General features: G+C 39.3%; 1 protein-coding gene across 6 annotated transcripts; it reads left to right on the top strand.

The window, feature by feature from the left end:
- The first annotated feature begins 962 nt into the window (after positions 1-962).
- On the top strand, positions 963-14026 carry TMEM168 (transmembrane protein 168). Of its 6 annotated transcripts, none has more exons than XM_081958602.1 (6): positions 963-1343; positions 4485-4583; positions 5710-5749; positions 8861-9003; positions 10854-11128; positions 13234-14026. In XM_081958602.1, the coding sequence occupies exons 2-6, from the start codon at positions 4555-4557 to the stop codon at positions 13779-13781; spliced, it is 1035 nt and encodes a 344-aa protein (XP_081814728.1). In that variant the 5' UTR covers positions 963-1343; positions 4485-4554; the 3' UTR covers positions 13782-14026. The 6 variants fall into 6 exon arrangements, with proteins under 6 accessions (XP_081814728.1, XP_081814729.1, XP_081814727.1 ...); XM_081958603.1 differs by having other exon boundaries at positions 5691-5749; XM_081958601.1 differs by having other exon boundaries at positions 4485-4776.
- The last annotated feature ends 1665 nt before the right edge of the window (positions 14027-15691 follow it).

Below are 15691 nucleotides of genomic sequence, written 5' to 3'. Positions count from 1 at the left end.
GGGGGCTTTCATGGCCAAGGCAGGACTTCAACTTACTGATGATTGGAAAGATGGTTTATTGATGGACAGGACCACATGGGTTTGAGATCTTGGGCAGCTGAACACGTGGAGTTTAGAGAGAACAATATTTATACCTCGCTTGGGCCTTGCCCTTTAGCTTCCTGTTCCTGTGGCAAGGACATGTATTATATTGGTTGCTGTCAGACTCCCATGGGGCTATGCAGGGATCATAGCTAACTTTGTAAGTTTTCTGAGTCAAGCTTGGTTGAAACTTGGGCTGATGCAATGCAGTTCCTATTGTGGCTGAATGGCTTTGCCCTGAAGGATAATTCCATAATCCTGGAGCTGAAGGTCTTTTGTTTTATAGATAGGCTGGCCCAGCCCTGTTGGGGCTATTAAGAAAGGTTTCCAAAAGCAGGTTTCTCCTTTAGGGAAATATTATATTCTGCCTTTTATAATATTTCCCAAAATATTTCATTCTTTTAGGAGAGGGGTGGGTGCTAAGTTTCTACAAATCTTTGTAGGGCATTTCTATTCCTACCACAAGAGCTCTGTGGTTTGGTGTTCCAGACAATCTATTTCATCCATTCTCTTTGCTTGTGTTGAGAAATAAAAAGAGCTTTACCAAAAAAAAAAAAAACACCATTTGTTATTGTGCCCATTCCAGCATGAATCAATTTTTCTCAAACTTCGCATTTTTAAGATGTGTGGACTTTAACTTCCAGAATTCCTGGGCTTGGGAATTCTGGGAATGAAGTCCACAGTTAAAGTTGCCAAGACTGAGAAACACTATACTAAATCATAAATTTGATTGGTTTTGCTTCAGGGTCTTAGAGGAAATTCGCCTCATCGGTTTATCCCATAAATCCTGAATAAGTACACAGGCTAAGTGCAACAAGATGCCACGTGACTCCACTTTGCACAAAAGGCATCATGATTGTCTTTAACCATTAACCAGGTTTTTAAGAAGAGACTAGACAGTCACTTGTCTGAAATGGTATAGGTTCTCCTGCTTGAGGAGGGGGCTGGACTAGAAAATCTCCAAGGTCCCTTCCAGTTCTATTTCTATTCCCATTCCATTCTATTGAAAGGAGATTCAAACATCCCCCTTTGGAAGAACGAGTGGCGTCTCTTTGCATTGCTATTAGGTCGTAAGTCTCGGAGGAAAAAACTCCTGTTAAAGCACTATGCCTTAATTCTGCTGTTGCAGTTTTCGCCTTCCTGCTCTGGGTTAGGAGCGTTGCGCGATTTGAACCTTCGCTCTTCCCGTACCACTCGGAACACATTTGAAGAAGCGCTAAAATGGCGGCGGGAGAGGAAGTTTTGGGAGGAAGTGGCGGACGGTGAGTTCCGAAGAAACCGGGATATTAATCACACGGGTGCCACAGTTTGATCTTCGATTAGAACATAGGCGGGAGGTGGGCGCGAAGGCTGCTAAGAGACCACTGCCTCTTCCGGCTACCATAGTTGGAATGTGTCTCGTATATGAAGGGGGGAGGGGTGTGATTGCCCCACCTGGCGTTGGAAAAAAGGCCGTCGGTCTGCCCTCTCAGCCTCCTACCTCATCTAGCGATTGCGTACCCGCTGCTCTTAGTTTGCCGCCAGCAAATAGTCGGTCCGCTGTCAAGCCGTGAACCCGTGTTGCTTGTGAGCCGCTGAAACAGGCGTCCTGCCCACCCGCCACCCTACAGAGCCCACCTTGCCTTAACCCCGTTTCACAAACTCTCTTAACTTCGTTAGGAAATCGAAGCTTTTCCCCTATTACAGTTAAATAGGAAACACGCTTGCTCATTCTCCTGAATACCTGCATGTTAAAGATGGGATGAAACATATTTAAAACGGCCAAGGCTTTAACTTGAAATGCTGGATCATTTGTGTGCAGAAATAATTAGATTGGTTTATTAAGTAAGAAAAGAGGTTTTGCCATCATTTAGGGCTGCTGAGACAAAGGAGTAGCAACAGCAGACTGTCAAGTTTTGAAAATAAAATATTATTGAGATCGCTTCTCTTTTCCTAATAAAATAAAGTTTGTGGCTATCTACATTTTTGCATAGCTTCTGTAAGTACTATTCCAGTTTAGTAGTTTGATCAGTACTGGTAGGTTCTCAAAATTTTAAACTAGTCAAAATGACATAGTTTTTTCCAGATTAGTTTAAATTTAAAATAAATTCAACATAAATGTAACAGTGTATTTCTAATATTTTAAGGATGATGATTTTCTGTAATTTTGCACACATTTTGGGCAGTTGACAAACTATGCTTTATTCTTCCATGGTTTGAATCTTTCTATATGCTGGAAAGACTGAAAAATAAAAAAATAACATCTTTATTTGAAACCATAGATCAGTGTTGGTGAAAACCAGTGTTGACACTTGGTTTTCGGCACCAAGTGCCAAGGCGCGGACGTGTGCATGCTGGAAACCAGAAGAGCAGCCGCCTGGTGTGCATATGAGCGCCAATAAGATGGTCTTCTGGTTTCTGGTGCACGCATGCACACTGACCAGATGGTTTTCGTGCATACATGTGTGCCAGAAACCAGAAGAACATCTTCCCTGTGTGCACATGCGTGCCAGGCGGCTGCTCTTCTGGTTCCAGCACTCCAGCATGCGTGAAGACCAGCTGGCCAGCACGGCAGAACCTGGAACTGCAATGGGTGCCGGCTCGCCTGCCTGGAGAGATGGCTCTGTGTGCAACTTCCGGCACGCGTGCCATAGGTTCACCATCACGGCCATAGATAATAATTTTACAATGAATTTAGATGTTCTCCAATAAATCTATCAATTCCAGTGGTTAGAATGCAGTACTGCAGGCTAATTCACTGCTCACTCCAGAAATTCTAAGTGGCTCAAGGTTGACTCAGCCTTATGTAGTATTCTGACTCAAAAGAGCTGTGAAGCAGTTTATAAGTGCTATTGCTATTGCTATACAAAATTCAAAAAATTGAAAAACAGTGGAAAATTAAATTGACAGATAACAGTTATAAAATTACATTTACTCAAGAGGAGTTTGCTTTCCTCTTAGGAAAAAAGAAATCTTATTTTCATGCTACAGCTTTCTTATCCTGCCAATCTGTAGTTGCCAATACCAACTAAAATGAAATCTGGTGACATCCCCTCCTCCCAATAAATAAAAGTGCATCTAGCACACTTGTACTGTGTACAGCCACATTCTAAAAAGAACAAGCCCCGGGGCAGAAAAATAAATAATTATTATATATTAACATTGTTTTGGCATAACAAGTTTCAGAAGTCAGGACAGATAGTTTCCACGGTTGATTTTAAAGGATTTAAAGGTATGAGATGAATGTACAGTACAGGACTTAAACCCAACATTGCCCCACAAATTTTTTCCAAATACTCCAAAAATGATTTTAAAAATGACCCTACGTTTTTGGCTGTAACAATATCAAAAGGCCTGAGTGGTGTAAAAATTATGCTGGTTAACTACAATCTATCTATATGATGCATATTTACATCTTGTATTTTGTAAAATGAATTAATATGCCATCAGTATACATACTAATATTTTCTCATACATACAGAGTTACAAGTACAGAGATTTTTATTTTAAAGTGCTGCTTGGCTTTACACTTTTGCAAGTTGGGTGGTCGTATAAATAATAAAAATATATAAATAATTATCCCACACATTTTCTTGAGTGAAAATAAGGCTAGGTTTCGGAAATGTATGATAAATTTCATATATGGAAGAGTTTTTAAAAGAAGAACAAAATCAAAATAATGAGAGAAATGGCAAAATCAAAATGTGTATGGGACAAAAAATAGAAATAAATGGACGCTCCAAATGCCTAGGAAGGACTAGGTCCGTAATGGCGAACCTATGGCACACATGCACACAGAGCCCTCTCTGTGGGCACATGTGCTGTTGCCAGCTGCTCTTCTGGTTTCCGGCGTGCTGGTCAGCTGGTGTTTGCAGGCACCAGAGTGTCGGAAAACGGCCTGAAAATGGCCCAGAAAACAGCCAAAAACCAGGCTGTTTTTCAGGCAGTTTTGGAGCCATTTTTCAGGGTGTTTGGGGGTCATTTTCCAGGCTGTTTTAGGCTGTTTTTGGACCAAAAACAGCCCGGAAAATGGCCAAAAAGCAGGTATGCACACGCCAGCCAACTGGTCTTTGGGTTTCTGGTGCTCCGGCGTACACATGCACACATGCATGCATACGTGTTCTGTTTTGGGCACTCAGTGCTGAAAAGGTTCTCCATCACTGGACTAGGACCTGGCTTTTCCTGCTTCTATTTCAACAACACTACCTCTGTTCTTCAGTAAGAAATGAAAGTTGACTAATGTAATATATGTAATTTGCAGAGTCAACATGTAAAATTAATTCCCCTTTTGGATTCATATATTACTATATTAAGATTTTAACACTGTATTACCTACATTGTTCTCTTGCTGAAAAACAATATGTAAGACTATCTGTTTATGTGATACAATATATTATTAAAGTGAAGTTATGTTTGTTTTTCAGATCTTCAGTAATGACTGATAATTATAAATGAAACAATACTGAAAGACGCCATGTGCATCATATTTCTTGGATGAAATTCAAACATTTATATTCTGTAAAGTGGGTATAATCCCTACCAGTCTGCTTACATGTGTAGATCATTGCGCTACTGTGTTAGCCATTGTCTGTATGCAGCAATGACAAGACTGGAAGAAGCAAATCAAGAAGTGAACATGCATTCCTCTGTCCGCTATCTCGGCTATTTAGCCAGAATGAATTTGTTGGCAGCGATATGTATGGGTCTTTATGTCAGATGGGAGAAAACTGCAGATGCACTAATACTCATAATTTTTATCCTTGGATTATTTGTTCTTGGAATTGCAAGTATACTTTATTACTATTTTTCAATGGAAGCAGCAAGTTTAAGTCTCTCTAATCTTTGGTTTGGATTTTTACTTGGCCTTCTTTGTTTCCTGGATAATAATTCTTTTAAAAATGATATAAAGGAAGAGGCAACAAAATATTTACTTCTTTCCTCCATAATTATAAGAATATTGTATGCTTTGGTGCAGAGAATATGTGGCTGTGTTCATCATCGGCCCATTTTACTAACAACGGTTGAAGTACTTGAGCTGGTTGGATTTGCAATTGCCAGTACAACTATGCTGGTGGAGAAATCAATGAGTATTATTCTATTGATTGTGGCTTTAGCAATGCTGATTATTGATTTGAGGATGAAATCATTTTTGTCAATTCCAAATTTAGTAATTTTTGGAGTCCTTGCCTCTTTGTTATTTTTTCCATCCTTGCATATACCAACAAATCCATTTCCCTTGGGATGTTTTTTTAGTTGCTTAATAGCTGATCCCCTTCTTGATGTTTACTTTAGTGGACTTTCAGTCACAGAACGTTGGAAACCTTATTTATATCGTGGTCGAGTTTGCCGAAGATTCTCAGTCATTTTTGTTGGATTTATTGAACTGATTTATTTCATCCTTTCAGCACTTAAACTAGGTGATTTGGATCTCTGGTACTTTGTAATACCAGGCTTTTCCATTTTTGGCATTTTCTGGATAATCTGTCACATCATTTTTCTTATAACTCTCTGGGGATTTCATACAAAACTTAATGACTGTCACAAAATATATTACACACACAGAGCAGACAACAATAGCCTTGACAGAGTAATGGCATCTAAAGGAATGCGCCATTTTTGTTTAATTTCAGAGCAACTTGTCTTTTTCAGCCTTCTTGCAACAGCAGTTTTGGGTACAGTATGTTGGCAGGTAGGTTTTAATGTTTTTATAGTCCTCTGTCAAACTATCTTTAAAGTATGTGTAGCAAAAAAGGGAGATTTTAAAACAATTGTGGTTAAGGCTTTTGACAAAAAATAAAAGCAGATAGAATATTATGCCTTGAAATGGACTCACCATGCTCTGTTTATTTTATTTTTGTTTATTTGATGTTTATCCCACCTTTATTACTTTATAGGTAATTCAAGTTGTTAAACTTGCTAAGTGCTCCTTTCTCCTGTTTCCCCCCCACAACAACTATGTGGGGAAAAATGTAAACATTTCATTGGGCTAAAAAACAGGAGAACCCTTTTTATTGTGTGGGCTGCATTTTATCATTTGACTGATGGGAAGCAACAGATTTGGTGACACATCGTAAAAGTCAGTGTGGAAACTTTTCAGCTGATGGGAAGAATGTTTGGGGGATGGATATTTACTTTCTGCCATTTATTTTAATCAGCTACATTTGTAGGTGTACATTACTATTATATTTGGTGCTGGTTAATGACTGCAATAAACATTGAGATGAGTTATTTAAGATGTAACTAGATGTGTGTCAGTTTCTATTTAAGTGGCATCATTAGTAGCTGCTGTCCTGAAAATAATAAACATGTTGTTCATATATTGAAGTTTCATGTTATATTCACATTATGACTTGTCTTACAAGTTCTTTACATCCTTTTACAAGAATGTAAAATAGAGTTGGAAGGGACCTGAGAGGTCTTCTGGTCCAACCCCCTGCTTAAGCAGGAGAACCTATACCACTTTAGACAAATGGTTGTCCAATCCCTTCTTAAAAGCTTTGAGTGTTGGAGCAGCCACAATTTCTGAAAGCATGCTGTCCCACTGGTTGATCGTTCTGTCAGGAAATTTCTCCTTAGTACTCTGTTATTTCTTTCTTTGTTCAGTTTCCATCCATTGCTTCTTGTCTTGTCTTCTGGTGCTGTGGAAAATAGGTTGACCCCTGTTCTTTGTGGCAGCCCCTGAAATATTGGGGGGAGGGGGGAGAGAGAGAGCCCCTGAAATATTGGGGGGGGGGAGAGAGAGGAGAGAGGGGGGAGAAAGAAAGAGAGGAAATGGTAGTAGGGGGTAAGTTATTCCTCTCTGAAGAGCTAAATCTACAACAGGGGTGTGAAACTGAAGACCTGGGGGCTGGATCTGGCCAAAAGAGTGCTTAGATTTGGCCTGTGGGGCCACCCTGAAAACAGCGAAGGACTGGCCTGAGGTGCCTCTGCCAGTGAAAACAGAGCTCCATTTTCGCTGGCAAAGGATTGCAGGAGGCAGTCGCAGCTGAAAACAGATCTCGGGAACCCGTTTGGGCCAGCACAGGCACCCCAGATATGAATGACGTCAAGCTGGCAATGCACACCCTAGCCCCCTGAGTTCAAACGTAACCCTAATGTGGCCCTCAATGAAGTTTAGTTTGACACCCTTGATCTACAAAATCGCCATGCTTAATTACAAAATGATCCTTTAGCTTGTCACAAGATATGATCAAAGTTTCTCTTCTTTTTTTAAAGTAAGCTAGTTATTTTCATTTATTTTCCCTTAGTTTTTACAGACCACTTGTGAATATCACCTCTCTTCTCTTACCACCTTTATTTCCTTCTAACAAGACAGGGAATATCTTTTAGTTCTATCAGCTGTTTGTCTAATTGGTATGGTTGAAGTTACATTAATTTTTGTTTCTCCTTGAAAGATAGAAGATTTGTAAACCAAGTTGCTTTCAGAGCAAACTTGATAGTTAATTCTTTCTCTAATTTAGGTTTCTCTGTGTTCTTTTCATCAACCCCTGGTCCCCCCCAATTTGCTTTTAGCCACAAAATCATCCTAATTAAAACCATTTAACAATGGTTTCTATTAATTTCCTTATTTTTAGCATTACTTCATTATATTTCTAAGGACTAAGACAGGTGAGGCTGGCACCAATAGTTTTCAGCTAGGGAGAATTGTTATATAGATGTATTGAAGCTGCCTCCTAAATCGCCAAGAAGCAAGTGCCAGTTAACTGGATAACAGGGGAAAAAAGAGTGTATACTTCTTTTGACTGCAGTGGAATTGTTCATTAATTAAATATATGCACAGACTCAGCTGAATATTTACATTTATAGATATGCATTTTCCTGAAATAATAAAGTTAATAATAATAATAATAATAATATCAATAAAAATTAATTTATAATTTATTGATTTATTATTAAATTGTTAAATTTAATGTAATAAATTATTATTAATAAATAAATTATTATTTCATGGAAATTCATATTCATATAAGAAATATTAATACTTTTGAAAATCAAATACAAAAAATAGACCTGTAAATATTTGGCTGCGTCTGTGCATATACTTAATAAGCTTTTTCAGCAATATTTTTGTTAAAGTTATAGAGCAGGAGTGGCGAACAAGTTCGACAAAAAGAGCCAAAATTTTAAACTGTGAGAGTCAGAGAGCCACACCACGCGCTCCCTTTCGGCGCTAAACCCGGAAGTACGGTCTTGCCCCGCCCCTGGCGACGCGACGACGCTTGCCTGCGCTCCACCAGCTCAGCTGGGAACGGAGACGTTTCCTCAGCGGAGCGGAGCGCCTGAAAGGGACGCAGGCTCAGCCTGCCAGGCTGCCACCACTCCACTGAAGACATTGCTGAGCAGAGAAACGTCTCCGTTCCCAGCCGAGCTGGTGGAGCGCAGGCAAGCGTCGTCGCATCGCCAGGGGCGGGGCAAGACCGTACTTCCGGCTTTAGCGCCGAAAGGGAGCTCGCGATCCGGGTTTAGCGCCGAAAGGGACAAAATCCAAACTTGGCAAAGAGCCACAGTATACAAAATAATGATAAGAGGCAAAGAGCCGCATTCATTTTGGCCGGGAGCCGCATGCGGCTCGAGAGCCGCGTGTTCGCCACCCCTGTTATAGAGCATACTATTGCACTTTTTGGGAGGTGAGGTGGTTAGGACCAAATTGAGAATTAGCATTGTTAAGATTACAGAATTGCATTTGAATCATGCTTAAAATATTGTGATTTTAAATGTTATGTATTTTCACTCGCATTTGCAAACTGAAATAACTGTAATTGTATGCATTCATTTCTTACAACAAATTCATTTATTATAGAAATCCAATGGAATCTTCATGAGTGTTTTTTTGATTGTCTTGCCTCTTGAATCTATGGCTCATGGGTTATTTCATGAACTAGGAAGTTGTTTGGGAGGCACATGTGTTGGCTATGCAATTGTGATCCCTACCAATTTTTGTAGGTAAGTGTTAATGCAAATACATGTTATTTAATACACAGTATTGCAGTCATCTAATTTATCTACTAGATTTGCATTTTTCTCCTTTACATATTCTAATCTGATAAATTTAAGGAATCCATGGGACTGTGTTGATTTGTTAATAAAACTGACATTGTGAGCACTTTAAACTTTAAGAAAGAAAACAGTGGTAATGTTAATTTGCTTTTTGTTCTGAATGGAATCATTTCTAACAGCAAGTTCAAGTAATATTTTTTATAAAAGAAACAGCATTCCAAATGAAGTTCTATCACTATTATTTCTTTTCCTTGGAAAAGGAACACCTTCTGTTCACACTGATTTGGCTGGTTACCTACTTTCTATAATAGTTTTGGATTTGGAAGTTTGTATCTGTAACTGAACGGGTTGGAGAGAAGTAATGAATGAGACTAGAAATGCAGAAAAGATTCTAATAACCCCTTAAATTCTCTGTCAACTAAAACTGATAGAAAAATGAGGGGGAGCATTCTTCTAGGTCATAGAATAATTGGTGTCAATGTATATCTGCTGATTACAGCCAGGTTTTCTTGAAGTGGTTATTAATGTCTGAGCAAAACCATTCACGTTTGCATTTTCAGCTAAAGTCTTTATAAATACTGTGTTCCCCCAAAATAGGACCTGCCCCGAAAACAAGTCATAGCCCGATTTTCACCCCTGTGCCTGATATAAGTCCTACCCCCCAAAATAACCCCTAGTTAAGCTCCACCCACCATCTGGTTGTACCAGATGGGGCCAGGCACAAGCTAGGGTAGGGTGGGTGGAGCTGCCCCACACCTGCTTACCCTAGGACCACCGCAGCCACATCTTCTATGCCCCGACACCTGTCGTGCCGCTGCCTAATTTCTGTGGCCACTCAGGGCCAGATGCCATGAGGCTCATAGCACTGGTGCCACTGTTGGCGGCAGGACGCCACATGGTTCATTGTGCCGGTGCTGCCAATTGTGACAGGACGCTGCATGGCTTGACGCGATGTTACCACTACTCGCAGCAGGACTTTGTATGGCTCATCGCATAGGTGGTGCCTCTCGTTGCAGGACGCTGTGTGGCTTGTGCTGTTGCCACCTCTTGTGGCAGAACGCTATAAGGCTCGTCACACCGGTGCCACCGCTTGCATACGCAATGGCACAACGCACCACACAGCTTGAGCGGCAGCACCGATGTGACAAGCCTTGGGATGTCCTGCCGTGAGCAACGCCACCGACACAATGAGCCACATGGCATCCTGCCATGAGTGGTGGCACTGGCACACTAAGCCATGTGGCATCCTGTCACAAGCGGTGGCACAGGTGCAATGAGCCATGAAGCGTCCTGTCATGAACGGCAGCACCAGTGCTACAAGCTATGTGGTGTCCTGCCGCAATCAGTGGCATCGGTGCTTCAAGCCTCGCGGCCCCAAGCAGCTACAAAAGTCAGGCGGCAGCAGTGGTGTGGGAGCTGTGACTACAGTGGTCCTAAGGTAAGCGGGTAAGGCATCCCCCCTAAAAAAGACCTCGTGCTTATTTTGGGGCCAAAAAGAAAATAAGACCGGGTCTTATTTCGGGCAAACACAGTATCAGAAAGCAAATAGATATTCATATTTAACATATCATTGAGAAATAGGACTATCTTAAAACTATGTCCGTTGTATATGCTATCAATGAGACATAGAACTTTTCCATGATTTAGGCTGCTAATTTAAGCCATTTGTAACTGAATATTCTTGTTTTAAAGTGTATGCAATTAGAGTGGTCAATCATTTAATAACACAACATTAGACAAATTATAATAAGTTGTATTCATTACAATTTTCTCCATTTTTCTTCTATTTCCTTCAGTCCTGATGGACAACCAACATTGCTTCCACCTGAGCATGTGCAAAAGCTAAATTTGAGGTCTACAGGCATGCTTAATGCTATCCAAAGGTTTTTTGCATATCATATGATTGAGACCTATGGCTGTGATTATTCCACAAGTGGACTTTCATTTGACACATTACATTCTAAACTAAAGTCATTTCTTGAACTTCGAACATCTGATGGACCTAGGCATGATACTTATATATTATACTACAGTGGTCATTCTCACAGCTCTGGGGAGTGGGCACTAGCAGGTAAGTACTGAATATTATCAAATTTATAAATTGCCCATCACTATTTAAGTGACTTTCAATGGTTTACAAGTAAAAAAACCTATAAAAACCTAAAATCCCAACAAAAACAGACAAAGTTAGAGCGAGCACGCACACTCAATCTACCACCACCCCTGAGGTTATGTGCCACTCTTGGATCCCCATGTCAGTTGATAGCCAGGTCTTAATACTGTGTTTCTTTCACTTATATATGTTTAAAGCTCATTTAGCCTGTCATTTTCAAGGACAATTTTAGTAATCTGTAGAAAAGCTAAACTATTTTTTTTAAATGCAGTAAGCTGGAATATTAACAGCAACTATTTTCAAATTGGTAAAGCAACCATGTTTTTGCCAGGGTTCCACAGATTGTTTTGAAAGTTGCCCCTGCCACTCTCTGCAGTTATGTGCATGACATTCACTTGGGAACTTAAAAGCTACTTATAAAGTTGTTGTGCATTCACATATATTTGGAAACTGCTGGGAGCAGTTTTGAAAACAGCCATGAGAAATATGGCAAAAGATGCAGTGGTTTTAACGATTCAAAGGGTGATGCTTCATTTGTACTCTCATGCATTGCAAAGCCCCTATTTTTGGCAAAATATTGTGGAAGTGGTCTACAATTGTCTTCTTAGAACTGAGAGTCATCCAGCTGGTTACATGCCTAAGGCAGGACTAGAACTCAATGTCACCTGGTTACTAGCCTGATGCCTTAACCACTACACCAAACTGGCTTTTACCTACAGGTGAAAGTTGAAAAATTAGAATATTGTGCCAAAGTTCATTTATTTCAGTAATGCAACGTAAAAAGTGAAACTAATATATGAGATAAGACTTATTACATGCAAAGCAAGATAGTTCAAGCCATGATTTGTTCATAATTGTGATCTTTATGGCGTACAACTCATGAAAACCCCAAATCCACCATCTCAGAAAATTAGAATATTACATGCAATCAATAAAACAAGGATTGTACATAGAACAATATCGGACCTCTGAAAAGTATAAGCATGCATATGTACTCAGTACTTGGTTTGGGCCCCTTTTGCAGCAATTACTGCCTCAATGCTGCGTGGCATGGACGCTATCAGCTTGTGGCACTTCTGAGGTGTTATGGAAGACCAGGATGCTTCAATAGCGGTCTCATGTCTCTCATCTTTCTCTTGGCAATGCCCCATAGATTCTCTATGGGGTTCAGGTCAGGTGAGTTTGCAAGGCAATCAAGCACAGTAATCCAACAGTCATTGAACCAGGTTTTGGTGCTTAATGAAGCACAGTGGTCCAAAGTCCTCTTTCTGATGAGAGCAACTTTTGCATCTCATTTGGAAACCAAGGACCAAGAGTATGGAAGAAGAATGGAGAGGCCAATCAAGCACAGTAATCCCACGGTCATTGAACCAGTTTTTGGTGCTTTTGGCAAAAGTTGCTCTCATCAGAAAAGAGGACTTTGGACCACTGTGCTTCATTAAGACCAGGGTCGACGCAGCCGTCTACCAGGAGATTTTGGAGCACTTCATGCTTCCTTCCACAGACGAGCTTTATGGGGATGCTGACTTCATTTTCCAGCTGCCCACACTGCCAAAAGCCCCAAAACCTGGTGCAATGACTGTGGGATTACTGTGCTTGATCGGCCAGCAAACTCGTCTGACCTGAACCCCATAGAGAATCTATGGGGCATTGCCAAGAGAAAGATGAGAGACATGAGACCGAACAACGCAGAAGAGCTGAAGGCTGCTATTGAAGCATCCTGGTCTTCCATAATACTTCAGCAGTGCTGCAAATTCATAGTTTCGGAACTTGTTCGTAAATGTTATGGGGCACTTATTGCGTAACTTCAAATGTTCACTAAGAGAACACTTGTAACCTGGGAATTACCTGTATTGACTGCATGGAACTTCACTAGTGCAATTTTTCATGAATAGGATTCCTGCAGTGAACTTGATCTGAACAAAACTGTATAAGGCATTCTTATAGGACATACTAATTTTTATAGCATTATTTAAAACATCATATGACAAAACATGATGAGATTAGTATAAAGTAGGAATGGTTCTTTTTTTTTAATTCTTGCATTTCTGGCTCCCTCACAGGTGGAGATTCATTACAGCTTGACACGCTTTTAGACTGGTGGAGAGAGAAGAATGGTTCCTTTTGTTCACGGCTTATTATAGTCTTAGACTGTGAAAATGCTCTGCCTTGGGTTAAAGAAGTCAGAAAAGTCAGTGACATGTATATTGCAGTGCAAGGAGCAGAACTGGCTAAAGTAGTAGACATAGAAGAATCAGAACCTCCCCACGTTGGTGATTTCACCCGAGATTGGGTTGAATACAATTGTAATTCCAATCACAATATCAGCTGGTTTGAAAAGGGACGTACTGTGAAAGCTGTGTATGGAGTGTCAAAAGGGTGGAGTGACTACACTTTACATTTGCCAACTGAAAGTGATGTTGCCAAACACTGGATGATGTATTTTCCCCGTATCACATATCCATTGGTTCATCTTGCAAACTGGTTCTGTGGGCTTAATCTCTTCTGGATTTGCAAAACTTGTTTTAGGTGCTTAAAACGATTAAAGATGAGTTGGTTTCTTCCTACAGTATTGGATACAGGACAAGGCTTTAAACTTGTCAGATCTTAACAAAGAATCAGAAGTGAGAGCTCCTACAACTTGAAACAGGATTGACTTATAACTTTTTTATTTGTTACATTTTACTTTTTGAAGAAATGTTACTTGTGTAGCTATATTGCTTTTTGTATTTTCTTGCGCAAATGCAAGATTTCAGAAAAATAAGAACTTCATTTGAAAAGAAAAACAGCATAGATATTTGTAACCAAATTGGATTTGAATTCCATATGAGCCATTAAATGTGACCATAGACTTGAGAGACAGCTTTGTGTGCTTCTTTGCATTGTAGCTGTCTGATATAAATTTGTCAAATTTCACACTTATATCAATATATCAATTTCAGCCCTAGGTCATTGGAAGAGAAACTACTGAATCATGGTCATTGTTTGTTTCGAAGGGTTTCAAAAAGAAAAACAGCAAAGAATTAAAATAAATCAAGTTATGCCACATAGATAGTTGTAAAGCACGGCTGTCAAACCTGCGGCCCGTAGGCCAGATGCGTCACATCCTGGCTGCACCCACAATCAGTTTAGCAAAGGTGGGGAAGTTGCTTTATGTCACATGATGATGCCATGACGATGCAGGTTTGACACCCCTACTCTAAAGCTATTGGCACTTTGAATTCATGTTGAAATGAACTAAAGTGAATGCTACATTTTTCCATGGAACATAGGAGTCTTATATCCTAATCCTAGACAACATACATGGGAGTAAGTATTTCTGATGTCAGTGGAGCTTATTGCCAAGTATTCTTAGGTTTGGAAGCATAATGGTTCGTCTTGGAAATAATGCCAAAATTAATTGTTGAATATTTTAAGCCTTAATTAATACAACATCATAAATAAGTTCAGCAAAGCTAAATTCAGCAAGGTTAAACTGATATTTTTCTCTGATTTTCAATGGAGAAAGCTAAGCAATTTTTACTATATTTTTTCATCACACTGAAACACATTGATTTTAGTTTTTAAAGGAAAATTATTAAACTGCAGAATGTTTCTTTGCGGAGATAGAAAATAATTGAGTAGTAACTAAAATGCATATATGAAAAAACATATTCAATTCATTTTTAAAAAACTATTCACTGAATACTAATTATTCATGCAACAGTTTTAGAACTATAAAATTAAGATAAAGTTTCCCCACAAACCATTTAATGTTTCTAATTATGGGAGATAAATTGTTTTCCCCCTCTTATCTTATAAAATGTACAGCACAATGAAAGCATATAGCTGGCAATATCTGGAGATAATACGACATAATCTGCATTCTTACTTTTATTTTTTTTAATGGAAATATTTTTTGTAATGATTGATTACAGTATTTTACTTCATACTTTTGTTAAGCACTATAAAATAGATTCACAATGCATTGTGCCATTCCTATATTTATTCAAATTACTATCAATTACTACAGAACTTTAATTTAAAATGTGCATTAATAGTAATGAAATAGCTGAAACTTACTAATTGTGCTTTCCTACTTAAGCCACTTTCTGTTTAACAGTTCATAGTTTAATAGATTCAGAAGGGGGGGGGGGATTCTTTCTCTTGCATTGCCTATATTCCATTCAACAGCTGTGGTCTGCAAAGTCCAATGCCCCTAAAGAAACCACTTGCTAAAAGACAACACTCAAGAGTTATAGTAAGATCAACTCCATGTTTTTCAGCCAGTAATAACAAATGAAGCATTCTGGGATGATTAAATCAAGATGGGACTAAAAATGAAAAATCAGGACATTCTAAAACAAGTTCTGTGCATTCTTTGTCAAGAGATGCCAGAATGAAAATAAGCCAGTTATTAAGTCAAGGTTTATAAATAATATGAGAGGTATCAAACTACTTTTGTCCTAAAGTGCAGTTTCAGGCAAAAAAAAATCAGTTTTAATTTCAAATTATCAGGACTCATTAAACACTAGGTGAAGG

This window comes from Natrix helvetica, assembly GCF_964273705.1.
Source record: "Natrix helvetica genome assembly, chromosome: 6".
NCBI lineage: Eukaryota > Metazoa > Chordata > Lepidosauria > Squamata > Natricidae > Natrix > Natrix helvetica.
This window is presented reverse-complemented; position numbering and strand designations above follow the sequence as displayed.

What these genes read in the sequence shown, in the direction of transcription:
- TMEM168 (XM_081958599.1), top strand. Translation starts at nt 4,613, where the DNA reads ATGTGTAGATCATTGCGCTACTGTGTTAGCCATTGTCTGTATGCAGCA. An exon ending in ATCCCTACCAATTTTTGTAG is followed by an intron (nt 9,004 to 10,853) that starts GTAAGTGTTAAT and finishes TATTTCCTTCAG; the next exon opens with TCCTGATGGACAACCAACAT. An exon ending in TGGGGAGTGGGCACTAGCAG is followed by an intron (nt 11,129 to 13,233) that starts GTAAGTACTGAA and finishes GCTCCCTCACAG; the next exon opens with GTGGAGATTCATTACAGCTT.